Genomic DNA, 15,350 nt, shown 5'->3' with positions numbered 1-15,350 from the left:
TGTGTGTTACAGACATAAAATATAATGCAATAGAAAATGTGAGCTAGGCAAGTCTATCACTACTATAACAACATAAAGAGCTAAGAAACAGGACTAATATGCACTCCTCAAAAAGAGACAAGATAGGGGTGTTAAGTCTGCGTTGTTGCCAATAGCAGGAGGCAATCTCTCAAATACATGTTACCCAACCAACAATGGCTGCTTCAACTACCCAATAAAGAGGTAAACAGAGAAAATCTATACATCTAACAGACCAAATGTAAAGAAACGCAGATCTGACAATGTGTACTCAAATGTGTTTAATGTTCGATACAGACTAAATTTGTAGCACGGCTGCATTGACCTAGGTGAAGATTAGTCCATTCTGAGCAAAATGAATGGTTTCGCGAAGTGTTAAACATGCGCACACAGACATGGCGACAACTTACCTCCTCTCGGATATTATTTCATAGATGTCCCGTATATCCTGCCCTGAATTCTCCATGGAGCCATAGAAAGCCAACTGACTTTCTTGATTTGCAAAATCCACCTTAAACGAAACAAGAATGCCAATAATTTAAGTGAACATAAAATCCCATTCAAAACATTAACATCTAACGATTGCTGTATATCAAACCAAAGCAGAGGCTCATGGGATGTAAATACTAGAAGTAGCGGGCAGTAAATGAAATCTAAGCAATAATCACTTAAAATCAGGTTTTGCATTATGCAAGTTATTCCATATTTCATCACCCAGGACTTGTCAAATTGAATGTTAACTGGAAGCAGTTCAGTCTAATGGAAATATTCCACCTTGACACCAACATTGTTTTTTTCCCCACCAAATTACAACTGGTCCGGTATAATCCACAAAACCTGATGTCAGGTGACAATAAATGGCTGCCGTTTGCATTCTAAGAACTTTCCACAGCACACGTGATGGAAGCACCTGCTACGCTATCATGAGATATCGCCACAAGAAGACATAACAGGAGGAAAGTGGAAATGGTATGGTATAGGCAGGGAGCTCCAGACATGGGGAAACAATGTTTAGAGGCAGAATGTGTGAGCCTATCCAATGTGTGGGGATGGCGAGTTTTATATCAATAGAATCTTCCACTGACCACACATAGAGCTGTTGTAAAATACAACAAAAGGAGACGCAATTCAGAAACTGAATCGGAACCCCGTGAGAACTGTAGGATTATCTTGGTGTAGAGGTTTAACTGCTTACCAGTAACAAGAGAAGTTTATAGAAACGACAACACCAAGAAGCTTAGAGACACAAGGTTGGCGCTCCGCTACAAAATGCTTCACGTCTGCCTAAAACTCCTGGGGAAGCCGTGTTTATTTACCAGCTCTCCAGGTTGTTTATTGATCCCCTGCCAAAAGTTTATAAAAGTATAAAATCAGGATTTAAATTTTGATGCACTTATTAAGGTGGTCTCTGCACACCTTAACGAGATTCCCACCAATCTTCCTCCCCTTGGTCTCTTTAACAGCTGCTTGGGCAAATTCAATCTCATTGTAGAGAACCAGAGCCATGCCTTTTAAGCGATCATACACCACCTGTCGGGAAAAAAAAACAAAAAAAAGTACACATAAGAGCCTCGTCCACTGGGGACTTGGTAAAAGATCAGCGTTCATCTTGTCTTGTTTCAATGAGGATTCTGACTCAATGGCCATCTTGTATCCCACGTAGCAAAATGGACTCCGTTATTGGCTTGATGATGAGTGGGCTAATTTGCCTATGGTTTCTCCCCAATTTCTAAAGGATTTATTACCAGGCTCTTTAAGAAATATAGTCTAAAAATCCTTTGCATTTATTGTTACTGGTAAGACAGCTGTGGGCTTGTACGGAGGCATCAATGAGAGCAGCCTCACTAAGCGATGATATCTATGAATGTATAATGTATGCTGCACCCTCTCCACAAACCGCTGTCAGGGAAAAGCTGAAGCTCGCACGCTTAGTGTCATCGGCAATACAGATGGAGCAGGCTTTTGTTTCTATATGTGTACTATAAATGACTATTACAAATACAGTCAGACCAGCTCATTACAACTTAATCTAATTATTTCTGATAAACGGCCATTATGTCTGACAATATATGTAATTGTAATCAAAAAGGAGGAAAGGACAGGAAAGAATTAAGAAGATGCAGGAATCACTACATTACCAGCTCACTGTAACCCCACCTACCTTCAGCACAGGCCCATAACGGGTAAAATGGCGTGTTAAATACTGTTCTGTGACACTTGAGGACAGGCCGTCTATCCACACACAGTTGGTAGGCATACTTTTCCCAAATCCCAGCTGTGAACAACAAAGGAGTCAGTATGTGAGATCACTATAGTAATATTAAAAGTCTAAGTTTAAAGGCATTACTTCACCATGCCTAGTACAAACAGCTATATATTTTAGAAGTAATGTTATGCTCTATTTGCACAGGCTATAACCCTACTTCGGAACAAGTGACAGTCTTTCCCTTTTCAAGAGCTCTAATTTTTTTTAGCCCCCAGACTTTGTAACGCACCTCATGACCTTAAACCCATCCACCCCCCCCCCTCCCTCCCCCAAGATGTTGCAGTTTGAGATAGTATCATCACACACGTATAAGTATCATAATGCCTTTATGCCCTGTCAGTCTAAGAAAATATGGTTCTCCACTGTTTGGAAAGTAGACTACGATAATTCATGCAACATATTATATATTAATCTTTGAATATTTCCACAAAACCACAGCTATAAAAGCCTTTTCTCATCCCTCTTCTACTTCATCTGCATACAAAATAAGGATCGACTGACTGCAAATGAGACTGATAAAGTAACTAGAAGCAAATAAAACAGTAAAGGTTAGAGTGATGTTTAGGAAAGTTTGCTGATGAGTTATTGAAGCAGAAAATGGTAATTTGTGGTGAAGGACCCACTGTAAGACTGTACTTGTATGTTGCATTTGTGTTTTATTATAAGCTGGACAGGAACAAAGACAGTTTTTGGAGGAGACAGAATAAAGCAGTTTAGTTTAGAATATAACAGTTGCAGCTATTATGCCGCCCAGGCGAAAGTCCCAACTCTAGAGAAGTTCAGGTACCTCAATGTTTAACTGCCTATGACAATGCTGTCAGTTTAATGCCTCCAGAGCTGACTGCAATGGTTGAGATATAGAAAAAGAAAACAAAAAAAAAAAAACACACACACATTAAAATGTTGTATCCACTATTGAGCTTTATACCTTTAACCGGTTTTTCCCCAGATATTCTCCATCCATCTTCTTAATGGCTTTACAGACACTTGTGATATCGCAGTACTGCAAAAACGCATACTGAGGAACCCCATTCACCTTCTTAACGTCAATATCCTGGACAGCAGAGAGAATGAATACAGTCAAATCAATAGCAGCATGAATATACACCCAGCCGTGAGGGCCGCAACTAAACTGGATTAGAAATGGACAGACAGAAAAATACAGCTAGACGAATCAATCTCTAGTAAGGGCCAAAATCAAAGATCAGATTGTACGTCTGGGGAGAGACTGCAGAGAGTCTGAGAACAGAGGGTGTACATAGTGACCTCAACTCCCTCCTGTTATTACCCAGCAGAATGGTCCACAGACTTCAGGTTACACAAGAAATATATTCTACGACACAACAAACCAGACGTACCACAATCTCCCCAAATCGCTGGAAAACATTATGTAGGTCGAGGTGGGTGGTGGTTTTCTCCAAGTTGCCAATGAAGAGAGTTCTAGTGGCCTTGGGGTGAAATTCATCTATTCTCTCGTCCAGGGGTCGGAATTCATTCTCACTTTCTGTTTCTGGAGAGAATATAAGTATCAGCTCTCTTTACTAACACTGTGTAGATTACAGGAGTGTCCGCATAGTACAGCATAAGAGAACTGTAAGTAACATTTATACAGCACCTACATATTTTTTTACAGAGTATTTAATAATTCACGTTCGTCCTTGCCCCTGTGGAACTTAATCTATATTTCCTACCAAACAAACATGCACTAAGGTTAATTTTATCAGCAACCACTTAGCCTACCAGTATGTCTGGAGTGTGGGAGGAATCCCAGGCAAACCCCGCACAGATAGGCCCCTGTGCAAATAAGGGGCACTGAGATGTGTTTAGTACAGAAAGCAGACAGACATTCTCATATTTATATAACTGTGAATTAACAAAAAGAAAAAGGACACCAGATACCGGACCCAAAATGGGCCAAGAGCTGGACTAACATTACTGATGCACCTCAACCCATTGACGATGGGGCACACAGGGTAACGTACCTGGTCCCACCCACGCGGTCACTTCAATCTGCATTCCAAAGAAAAGTTTGGCTTTTGAGGCATTAAGTGCTTTCTCCTGATCTTCCTGTTGCCGGAAAAAGACCAGACCGTATCGCTCCTCTGAAACGCCGTGTATCTGCACAGATGTCACCTTCCCGTACTTCTTAAACTCATGAAAAAGGCCGTCTTTAAGGCTTGTATCTGGAAACAAAACACAAAAAAATTGTTATGCAACATCATGTTCCTCCTGGTCTCTGAACTCAGGATGAGCGTTATTTGCAACGGGGTCACATTACACTACTGAAATACAGACAATGAAGAATCAACATTGTGTCACAGAAAAGGATTCGGCCAGTAAGAGAAATCACCAACATATGTATAGGTTCCTGTACAGTTAAAGACAATGTTCTGTTACCACCTATATTTGGCTCTTAGAGAAAGCTTTAATAGGATTACAGACAGGAAGTCTGGCCTGCAGAGGAAAGAAGACATCCCCCGTGATCACAACATGCCTCAGTAAGTGAAACGTTTACATGGAGGCTTTAAAAATCATTTTATAGGCCAAGAATAAAACATGAATCACACTTGGAATCACAAATACATCTATGTATGAATCATCCCCACATCCAGCACATACCTGTAGAGCGCACAGGGAGATTCTGAACCTTGATCCCAAAACTTTTGCGCGGTTCATCCTTATCCAGCGATAGGAGAGGCTGGGACGGAGGAGCTGGGACAGCGGCAGACTGAACCGACCGGGCAGGAGACTCATCACTGGAAGTGCTGCTGGAGTCACTGCTGTAACAAGACAAGTCATAATAATATTGCTGGAGTCCAGAAGGGCAACTTGCACAGCACCAGCTGCAGCGGAACTACAAGTTCAAGCATGCTGCTTATGTTATCCAATCCTGACCTACACAACATAAATGAATGGTTGAGTTCCTAATCTATGCAGAAACCAGTAATACAATCATAATACAGATAATTAGCACCAGATGCAAATGGATACAGCAGTCATTTTTCTGTCTGAACATGATTAGAGATTTTAGTTTTTCCGAAGAGAAATGCTCAACCTTTCACTCAACCAAAAAAATAAAAATACAGTTTCAACCGGTCTAATGAAGGAACGTGGTGTAATTTCACAGTAATAACGCTTTACATTAAGAGGCATGTGCACAAAAATCTTGGAAAACATGTAAGAATTATAAAAATCATAAGACATTAACATGTAAAGACAGGCAAATCAAAGAACCCACAGATAACTGAGAACCTTTTATCACCTTATCCACAAGGGGGAGCCAGACACTCACATGGCAGACGGAGCAGGATCCAACAGCGACCCTGCTCAGTCTTCGTTTCATAATCAACATTAAAACGTGACACATTTCAGGAATTGACTGTGAGCTGCAGACAATAGAGAAGAAATGACACAAGCCAATGGGAGGCCGGCACATCAATGGCTGCAAACCGTCTACATGACATATCCACAAGTAATAGACACAGACATAAAGATACATTGCAATTCACCATCCCTAATGCAGAGACAGGGACCTATACATACACATCACACAGCGAGAGGAGGACACCACATAGCATGTGACACACAAAGCCCCCACACCCTTCCAGCCTCAAGCCTGTGGTAGTCCCTCAGAAAGTTAGATATATGGTAGTTTGCAGCGAGCAACTAATGCATAAGCAATTTAAAATCTGACCCATATGAAAGACAAATGCAAATATTATGCAGTCACAAACGAATCTGAAACTACTGCATCAGACAGAATGCGCAATGTAAGTGGCCGACCTGATATTCCTGTAAACAGCAGCCCAGACACGCAAGGAACAATCTATTACAGACAACAGGGGAGTTTGGTACATGTTTAAACTATTACATAAAAATACACTTAAAACAGGAGGGATATACCATCTTCCTGTGAAAGTGGCCGTGCCCCAGGGTGGTCGATGATTTGTAATCATTGTCTGAATCAATACTGTACATTGTCTTCTATAAAAGTGTTTCTATTATATAGTTGTGGGGAAATAATAGGTAGCAATATGTGAGCACATGGTCTTAAAATCTTTATGCATCATTCTAAAGAAAATATTACATAACACAGTAATCATTTATCTGGAAAAAATAATAATTGGTGAAAAATACAAAACAAAGAAATCACCCAAAAAATGTTTTGGTGACGGTTTCCGTATTTCCTGGCACAATTATTATTGTGGCTGTAATATTAATGGTGAAATTGGCCATAGATCCGTTCAGCAGCGGACTCGATACACAGTGAGGTGTATATTGGAGATACGGATATATTGGAGATACGGATATATTGGAGATAAATGTGGAAAATCAGGACCATTAATAGCAACACATAGCTGCTTGTCTACAAGTCTCTCTTAGATGGTATCTGTTCCGCGCTCATTATAAGTTTACATGAAGGAAAAGGGCCCTGTGGCCCAGACCACAGACAGCTGTTGGCCAATTCCTGGAGAGAGTAAGATGAATTTCTCAGTAAAAAAGCGAAGCCGAGTGCAAGCTCCACAATGCGTAAAAACAGTTGGTGCTCAGTGATCTGGCCACATACACAATATGTTTTCACGCTTTAGAACAAACAGTCAAAACATATGATTAGATACATTTTTCATATATATCGCACACATTACATATGTTGATATACGACCATATGGAGGATCCCATCACACATTATAACATTTGTCGTAATACATGCTTCAGAGAACTTCAAATAGACCAATTCAGATTCATTCTCCACCATTATTGACCATATTATGGATCTATCTTTGATCAGACATAATTGTAAATTTTCTCACAGTTCAATTAAAAACAAACTGATCTTAAGAACAGATTGTAATTTATATGCCCCCCCAAGACCTTTCTGATCTATTCCAGTGCTCACCCCAGAATATTTTGCCAGCCAGGTGGCATTAAGTAGAAGCCAGGTGGGGGCAGTGTAATGCTTTGCAATATTATTGAAAAATGTTGGAGGTTATTGCCCACACCTGTCAGGACTGGTATAAAACACACCATTGGCTGTAGTCCTCACAGTGTCTGCTCCACTAGAAGAAACAATGGTTTGTATTATTATAGAGCTCTGTTGGGCTCCAAGAGCCGGGTGGTAAGTAGTCAGCTGGAGCGCCGGGGACATAGCTGCTGGGGTCCATTGGGTATATAAAGAGCCAGTTATAACAGAGCATAGAACTTGTCAGTGTGTACCTAACATCAAGACAACATACAGACAGGTGATGGGGCAGCATCAGGTCACATTAAGTTTAGCTCATGCCAACACTGATGCTTTTTATGTCACAATTGTTTGATCCCTTTAAAGGACAATGTAAACTGGGCAACAAAAGAAATCCTCATATACACACATGGAGGTTTTACAGAACTGCTCTGAGCTACAAACAGCCATAAGTACAATACAGAAATGCTGTTACATATCCATTTACTATATACTGCTAATAAATAAAAACAGGATAAAAGGCTGCCATTCAAAACAACGTTGCAAATTAAAACAAATTATTTTTTGTTCATAAAACAGTGGTATTAAAAAAAACAAACAAAAAAAAACAAAACCCCAAAAAACCCTGTACCCATACCCTGCGAGACAAATGTACCCATACCCTGCGAGACAAATTATATATATATATATATATATATATATATATTATAGTGTAGGCAGAGCAACGGTGCAATAACCTTCAGTCATAAGAGTGCTGGCTCAATGGGCAGTCACCTGGTGGTGATGTCATCAGGGAGCACAGGTTACACCTCTGTTCCTGGACTCTAAGTTAGCTATCCCAATGGCACTGTGTTTACATACTGACCTATGCTGTGTCTATATTTATAGTATATGAATGCAGAACACAATATTGTGTATCCACAACAAGAACGAGTCTGACCGGTTTCGCTGACACTATTTGCTAGTGATTTTCCCTAGATAGCTAGTACCAGAAACACAGAAAGATGGATGAAGGAACCTTAGGGATCGTTTTCCAATAACATTCCAGGCAGAGGAATCACAGAGCATGCTGGGAAAAACAGCAATACTGGCACACAGCTCCAAGCCTGGCCTGTTAGTAACAGAAATAGGAAATCTCCATCTGAGGAGAATCACTGTTACATATTAATTCCCCTCGATACCTCTCAGCTTGCCCATAGTCTGCTCATGCGGTCAATCATGAAAATAAGGAGAATAACTCTCCATATATAAAAGTTCTGAATATATTTTGGGATAAAGGTTCCCTGTTTTTAGGGCAGTGTGAGTACACCTCTAGACAATAAATCCAGTAGTGTAGGATACAGATTATAAGACACAACTAGATCAGACAACCCCGGCCTCTATAAAGTAAGAAACATTTACAAACATTGAATTATAAACCAACACAATATAAAAACATCCGAGTGTCCTTTATTTTGAAAACAAAGTTCAAAGGTGAAAGAAAGGATATTTTTCACAAATTTCCTGGATATAGTAGTGTTACAATATGGCGCTGGTTCCACCATCTATGCAGAGCTCACACCTAGAAAAATCAACAGTGGTCTCTTGTCACGGCCTGAATCTTTACAGATCGAGTGCCTTTAATACTTTCCCATTTATCCCAGTTCTACTCTGCTGGTAATGGACATTAGTGCCTGCATTTCATATGTGGGTCACATGCCGTGTATCCGCGGCTGATTGGTGCCTTCACATGCACGTGCATTGCACATTAATTTTAATAAGGTTTACTAGTGTAGAAGCCCTATGAAATTAGCCCCCCTCCCCTAAATTCCATTACCAGCGTTATGCGGCCCGGGCTGGTCCCTCTAAAACAGGGCAACGATGAGCGCAGGGTAACATAGCCTGGTCCAAGTGGGGCACCTCCATAAACCAGGTAAATTCTTGTATCTTAATTCAAAGAGGGAATTGTCCTGAATTTGTAATCTGAAGGGAAAAGCTAACAGATTTAATTATTTCATTTCTCCAATGGGAAATGTCCTATATTTTGTAATAAGGACATCTAATCCAAACTGTAAACCAAGAGAGGATCTTCCTGTAATCCAGAATAAATTGCTCCCTGCCGCAGAATGATAGTGACTGGTACTCTCCTGAGCTGATCAGCCAATTACAAGCCATTTCCACACTAGCTGCGACATGATTGGCTGGATCTACCTTGGTCACACATGAAGAGAGATTAATTTAATCTCTATTGATGTGAGAAAACAATTACCAGTGCTGTGCAGCTCTATTTATGTCAATGGCACATTCATTTCTATAGGCCATTCATTTCAGGAAGTTTCTAGATTAAATGAATGGGATTATAGGAATGAATGAGGGCAATAGAAATAGAACACAACATTGGTTAAACCTTCTGTGCGAGTTACCCTTTATGTTTAAGCATATCCTGGATACATAATATACAGTTGTGACCTGCTAACAGACAGGATCATTAAGCTTTAGAATCACAAACAGTTCTAAAGAGCTGCATAATAATAGTTCTGAAAGATGTCATACAGGAGAAGGCAGAGTCCAGATTCCTTATTCAATGTAAGAATCAAACTGGCTTCTGGAAGTAGATTTCAGGTGATAAGTGCCGTCAGCTGCAGGGGGTAAGAAGACTTTTCAGATAATTGGATAAACTGACCAGAAATATTTGAAGGTCAAACAAAGTGAATGCTAAGATCTAGGTTGGCTGTTCCTGGAGTCTAGACACAAACTCCATGTTTACACAGCAAAACAAAACAGCGATTGAGTTGGAGTGTATAAAGATGGCAAATTTAAATTTCAGGGGCGAGATACTACATCCCTATAGTCAATCACTGCCAGTACTGTTGAACTTTCTGGGAGCAACACGGCAGAAACCTTGTCCCAAGAACTGACAGCAACTGCACATCATAACATGCAGCAAAACTGATATATAATAAGTTTGTTCTCCAGCAGTAGGGTGAAGATTTCCTTCTCATTATGTGGGACTGCAGTCAGTTCATGAAGACACAGCATAAGTAGATCTACATAAGAATGTTCCCATCACATTACTCATTATCTGGGGAAGGAGAAACACTGCCCATGACCTATAGGTTACCAGTTGTAATCCTGATGTGCCACATGTACAGGAAGCTGCATCGGAGACCACCAGCTATCCACACATCTGGAGCAGAATAACTGTGGGGGAAATAGGGAAGGGGGGGGGGCAGCTATATCTGAAAGTCTGTCATTAAAAGAAAAGCATTAAGATACATGAAGAGTAGTGTGGCTTCTACCAATAATACAGACGGAGATGGAAAACCTCAGCTCCCTATTTAATATGATGCATAAGATTACAAAACGTTACTTTTCTACATTGTTGCAATGATGGAAACTGAGTTTGGGGTGGAAACTAATGTATTTAAATAAAAGCCAAAGCAAACCTGGCAGGAACCATTTGTTGGACCCAGCGGGTCTACATTGCCTACAACAGTCATATGCTCAAGCAGACCAAGAGGGTGTCAATGACCTTCCCACCTGAGAATGATTCACATGAACGGGTACGAGAGGGTGATCGGCCACCAGCTTGGGGAAGGCTGCACATTCACCAGAGATGTTGGATTGTAGCAGCCATTGTGCAGCCACCCACTGAGCATACACATTAGAGTGTGTTTGTTTTTTATTTTTAAGTGACTTAATACTTTAACTCTCAGAAATATAAAGAAGTGTAACAACCATAACAGCAGAAAGATGAGAAAACATTTTGCAAACATGATTTAGGGACTAGACCCCCCCCCCCCCTCAACATCTGATTGGATATCATTTGGCTGACTATCATTTGGTCATCTCAAAAACATTTTCATTGGTTGCAAGCACAGAATTCGCTGACCACAGAGACATTGAGGGGTACGGCAGCTAAACAGGTCACGGTGCTGACAGACTGCTGGTCTGTTGCTCATTCTGCAGATTTCTATTCTAGCAGCATAACCCAGCACTCAGGATGTGGGAGGTAAAAAGCAGAGACTGGGGACAATATGCAGGGACATACTCCCAAATGTCACGATATCCAAAGGGGGAACAGGCACAAAGGGGTCTCCCATAGGCCCAGTATGTCAGGATACCCATCACCCATCTACTGGAGCCTGCAATGGGGCAGAAAGGCACGAGGAGGCAGGGGAGACAGACGCACACTCATAGCTGAAGGAGGTTTCTCCCGCCACAAAATTGGAGGTCTCATGAGAATTGGTGTTAAAAAAAAAAAAGGAAAAAGTTGGTGTTGCTGTGCACAATTAACAGTGTCTGATTGTATCCGATAGGGCAGCACGGTGGCCTAGTGGTTAGCACTTCTGCCTCCCAGCACTGGGGTCATGAGTTCAATTCCCGACCATGGCCTTATCTGTGAGGAGTTTGTATGTTCTCCATGTGTTTGTGTGGGTTTCCTCCGGGTGCTCCGGTTTCCTCCCACACTCCAAAAACATACTGGTAGGTTAATTGGCTGCTATCAAAATTAACCCTAGTCTCTCCCTCTTTGTCTGTCTCCCTGTCTCTCTGTGTGTGAGTGTGTGTCTATATTAGGAAATTTAGACTGTAAGCTCCAATGGGGCAGGGACTGTTGTGAATGGGTTCTCTGTACAGTGCTGCGGAATTGGTGGCGCTATATAAATAAATGATGATGATGATGGTTGGTATAGAAAGTACTTTCCTTTCCACCAGTTTTTATATCAATGTACAACACTATTTAAAAAAAAAAAATCATTATCACTGATTTTAAAGGATTGTTTATGTCTACTTTACTTTTTGTGTATAGATGTTCACTAAAACAGAGAATTTACTATTCTGTGTCAGCCCTACATTTATATTAAACATAATTCGCTATAATTCCAGCTTGTGATATTTTGTATCCTTGTCATCTCCCAGCACAATCTTAACGTTTAAAATAGGTTTTAAAAATCTGCTGAGAACTAACTATAGGTTATTTATATATCTGTTAAATGGCTCTCACTAGGCACAAACATTTTGTTACCATATTAAGGGCATCTTAAACAAATGTTTATAACAAGTCTTTTTTTTTTGTCTACCATACTTTTGATAAACAATATTATTGTTTGGAAAAATAAAATTACAGTTACAATGGTATGACAAATTCATGAGGACATAAAACTAAATATTTTCTGATTTAAAACACAAAATTTCAAAATGCTGTTTGTTAAGTTTGTGAATATGATTTTATTATTATTATTGTTGTTGATTACTAAGAAGCTGCAGTGCTCCACAGCGCCGGAGAGAGGGAACCTGACCACCGATTGGGCTTAAATACATTTTAAAAAGAACTAAAAACACACTAATGTCACTTTAGGGGACCCAGAAGGTTTCCAAAATATAGGAGTTACATTTATAGGTGCTGAGATTAGTACGTTCCCAATCATATAGAATAAGAATATGATAGTCAGAAACACATCACAGGTTATATCACAACAACTGTATATAGACTAGGAGACCTGCCTTGTAGATAGCGCATCATCTCCCTTTAAAAGGAAGCAGTCGATTTATAGGGGACTAAAGTTCATGTACCCTAAACATCACCCACAGTCAGAAGGATCCAGGGTAAACCAGCCTGACCAGTGAGGGAGAATGGAAGGTGGTGGTCCCAGCTCACACATTTACATATAATAGCCAGTGATCAGCACACAGAGACTACAATGAGAGACCACAGAGTTCACCTGGAGATTGTGTAACCTGCATTGGAATGTACAACGTCAATAGACATTCACAGTCACAGGGTTCCACCTGGGTAGGGTACAATAAAGAGAACGCACCAACAGGTTCTGACAGCCTCTGCTATTTATACATTATATAGTGCCTTGTGCATTAAAAATACAAGTGATTTTACTGCCTTGGTACTCTGCTCCCCACCACGAGGCTTCCTCAGAGGTCACCGGGCTGGGTCCTATCATTGGCGTTCTAGAATATTAGCATGACTTGTCACTGTGAGTATGTATTGGTGAAACCACATCACTAAAACCCTCCCAGCACATGTGAGAACAAGCCCTTAAAGGAACCAATACAAAAATGCACCTTGTTGGGAAAATGAAATGTCAGGATACATTAACAGTGATTCTGGATCCTGTCACTGATCTTTACCTGTTCCTGGGTGAGACCAGACGCTGAAATGAACCAGTTCAGTGAGCAGTGAAAGCAGCCATATGTGTGAACCAATACTCCGTCTAACATGAGGTGACTTCCTTGTCAGTATATAGGGGCATATTCAATTAGGATTAGCGGCTGTGCTTATAAAGTGCCATTGCGGTACCACAACATTGCAGATTTCTGCGCACAGAAATCCGCGGTACCGGGAACCGTGCGGCCACGAATCCTAATTGCATATGCTCCATAGGCTGCATTCTAGGGAATATAAGCTCAGCCAATAAAATGGCTGCTTCCACTGTATAAAGGTGATGGGTTCACTGTAAACATAACTCAGGCCTGACCAACCTTTGGCTCTCCAGGGATTGAGAGACTACAAGTCCCAGCACACCTTGTTAGCTATTGGCTGGGGCTTGTAGTGTCACAACAGCTAGAGAGCCACAGGTTGGCCAGGTCTGCCCTAGCCACCATCTAAAACAGGTCGCAGCAGCCTGTGATATCACAACAGACATCAGGCAATTGGCCAAATATTGTAGCAGGTGAAGCCTCAAGCTGCGCGATAATGACCCTACAGAAACCCAGGTATCGGGCATGGGGAACCATGCATCGGATATAGTCCCCTTCTGACCACCCTGGGAGGCAGCAATGAGGCCAGAAACGATATGGTAGCTTGGCCCAAAAGCTGACCAGCTGGATATGGTCCGATCTGGCTGGCCATCCTCTGTTCCATCAGCCCATGTGCGGTACTAAAAGGACCACATAGCTTAGCCCAAAAGCTGACCAGTTTGATATGGTCCGATCTGGCTGGCCACCCTCTGGTTCCATCAGCCCATGTGCGGTACTAAAAGGACCACATAGCTTAGCCCAAAAGCTGACCAGCTGGATATGGTCCGATCTGGCTGGCCATCCTCTGTTCCATCAGCCCATGTGCGGTACTAAAAGGACCACATAGCTTAGCCCAAAAGCTGACCAGTTGGATATGGTCCGATCTGGCTGGCCATCCTCTGGTTCCATCAGCCCATGTGCGGTACTAAAAGGACCACATAGCTTAGCCCAAAAGCTGACCAGTTGGATATGGTCCGATCTGGCTGGCCATCCTCTGGTTCCATCAGCCCATGTGCGGTACTAAAAGGACCACATAGCTTAGCCCAAAAGCTGACCAGCTGGATATGGTCCGATCTGGCTGGCCATCCTCTGGTTCCATCAGCCCATGTGCGGTACTAAAAGGACTACATAGCTTAGCCCAAAAGCTGACCAGTTGGATATGGTCCGATCTGGCTGGCCATCCTCTGTTCCATCAGCCCATGTGCGGTACTAAAAGGACCACATAGCTTAGCCCAAAAGCTGACCAGCTGGATATGGTCCGATCTGGCTGGCCATCCTCTGGTTCCATCAGCCCATGTGCGGTACTAAAAGGACTACATAGCTTAGCCCAAAAGCTGACCAGTTGGATATGGTCCGATCTGGCTGGCCATCCTCTGGTTCCATCAGCCCATGTGCGGTACTAAAAGGACCACATAGCTTAGCCCAAAAGCTGACCAGCTGGATATGGTCCGATCTGGCTGGCCATCCTCTGTTCCATCAGCCCATGTGCGGTACTAAAAGGACCACATAGCTTAGCCCAAAAGCTGACCAGTTGGATATGGTCCGATCTGGCTGGCCACCCTCTGGTTCCATCAGCCCATGTGCGGTACTAAAAGGACCACATAGCTTAGCCCAAAAGCTGACCAGCTGGATATGGTCCGATCTGGCTGGCCATCCTCTGGTTCCATCAGCCCATGTGCGGTACTAAAAGGACTACATAGCTTAGCCCAAAAGCTGACCAGTTGGATATGGTCCGATCTGGCTGGCCATCCTCTGTTCCATCAGCCCATGTGCGGTACTAAAAGGACCACATAGCTTAGCCCAAAAGCTGACCAGTTGGATATGGTCCGATCTGGCTGGCCATCCTCTGGTTCCATCAGCCCATGTGCGGTACTA

The 15,350-nt window shown here is 42.0% G+C and overlaps 1 protein-coding gene across 5 annotated transcripts in view; it reads right to left on the bottom strand.

Moving 5' to 3' along the window:
• Positions 1–15,350, bottom strand: part of SPEN (spen family transcriptional repressor) — a 44,387-nt gene that overhangs the window by 12,056 nt on the left and 16,981 nt on the right. For 3 of the 5 annotated variants that reach the window (XM_075189749.1, XM_075189748.1, XM_075189752.1), the window contains 7 exons: positions 4,904–5,064; positions 4,267–4,467; positions 3,643–3,794; positions 3,213–3,338; positions 2,180–2,293; positions 1,435–1,548; positions 429–529 (listed from right to left, as the gene is read on the bottom strand). In XM_075189749.1, coding sequence (XP_075045850.1) covers positions 429–529; positions 1,435–1,548; positions 2,180–2,293; positions 3,213–3,338; positions 3,643–3,794; positions 4,267–4,467; positions 4,904–5,064 — 969 coding nt within the window. The remainder of the gene's footprint in view (positions 1–428; positions 530–1,434; positions 1,549–2,179; positions 2,294–3,212; positions 3,339–3,642; positions 3,795–4,266; positions 4,468–4,903; positions 5,065–15,350) is intronic. The other 2 variants (XM_075189750.1, XM_075189751.1) reach the window with 2 other exon arrangements.

Source organism: Mixophyes fleayi, chromosome 11 (assembly GCF_038048845.1).
Source record: "Mixophyes fleayi isolate aMixFle1 chromosome 11, aMixFle1.hap1, whole genome shotgun sequence".
Lineage (NCBI taxonomy): Eukaryota > Metazoa > Chordata > Amphibia > Anura > Limnodynastidae > Mixophyes > Mixophyes fleayi.
The sequence above is the reverse complement of the archived record's forward strand: the minus strand, read 5'-3'. Positions and strand labels throughout refer to the sequence as shown.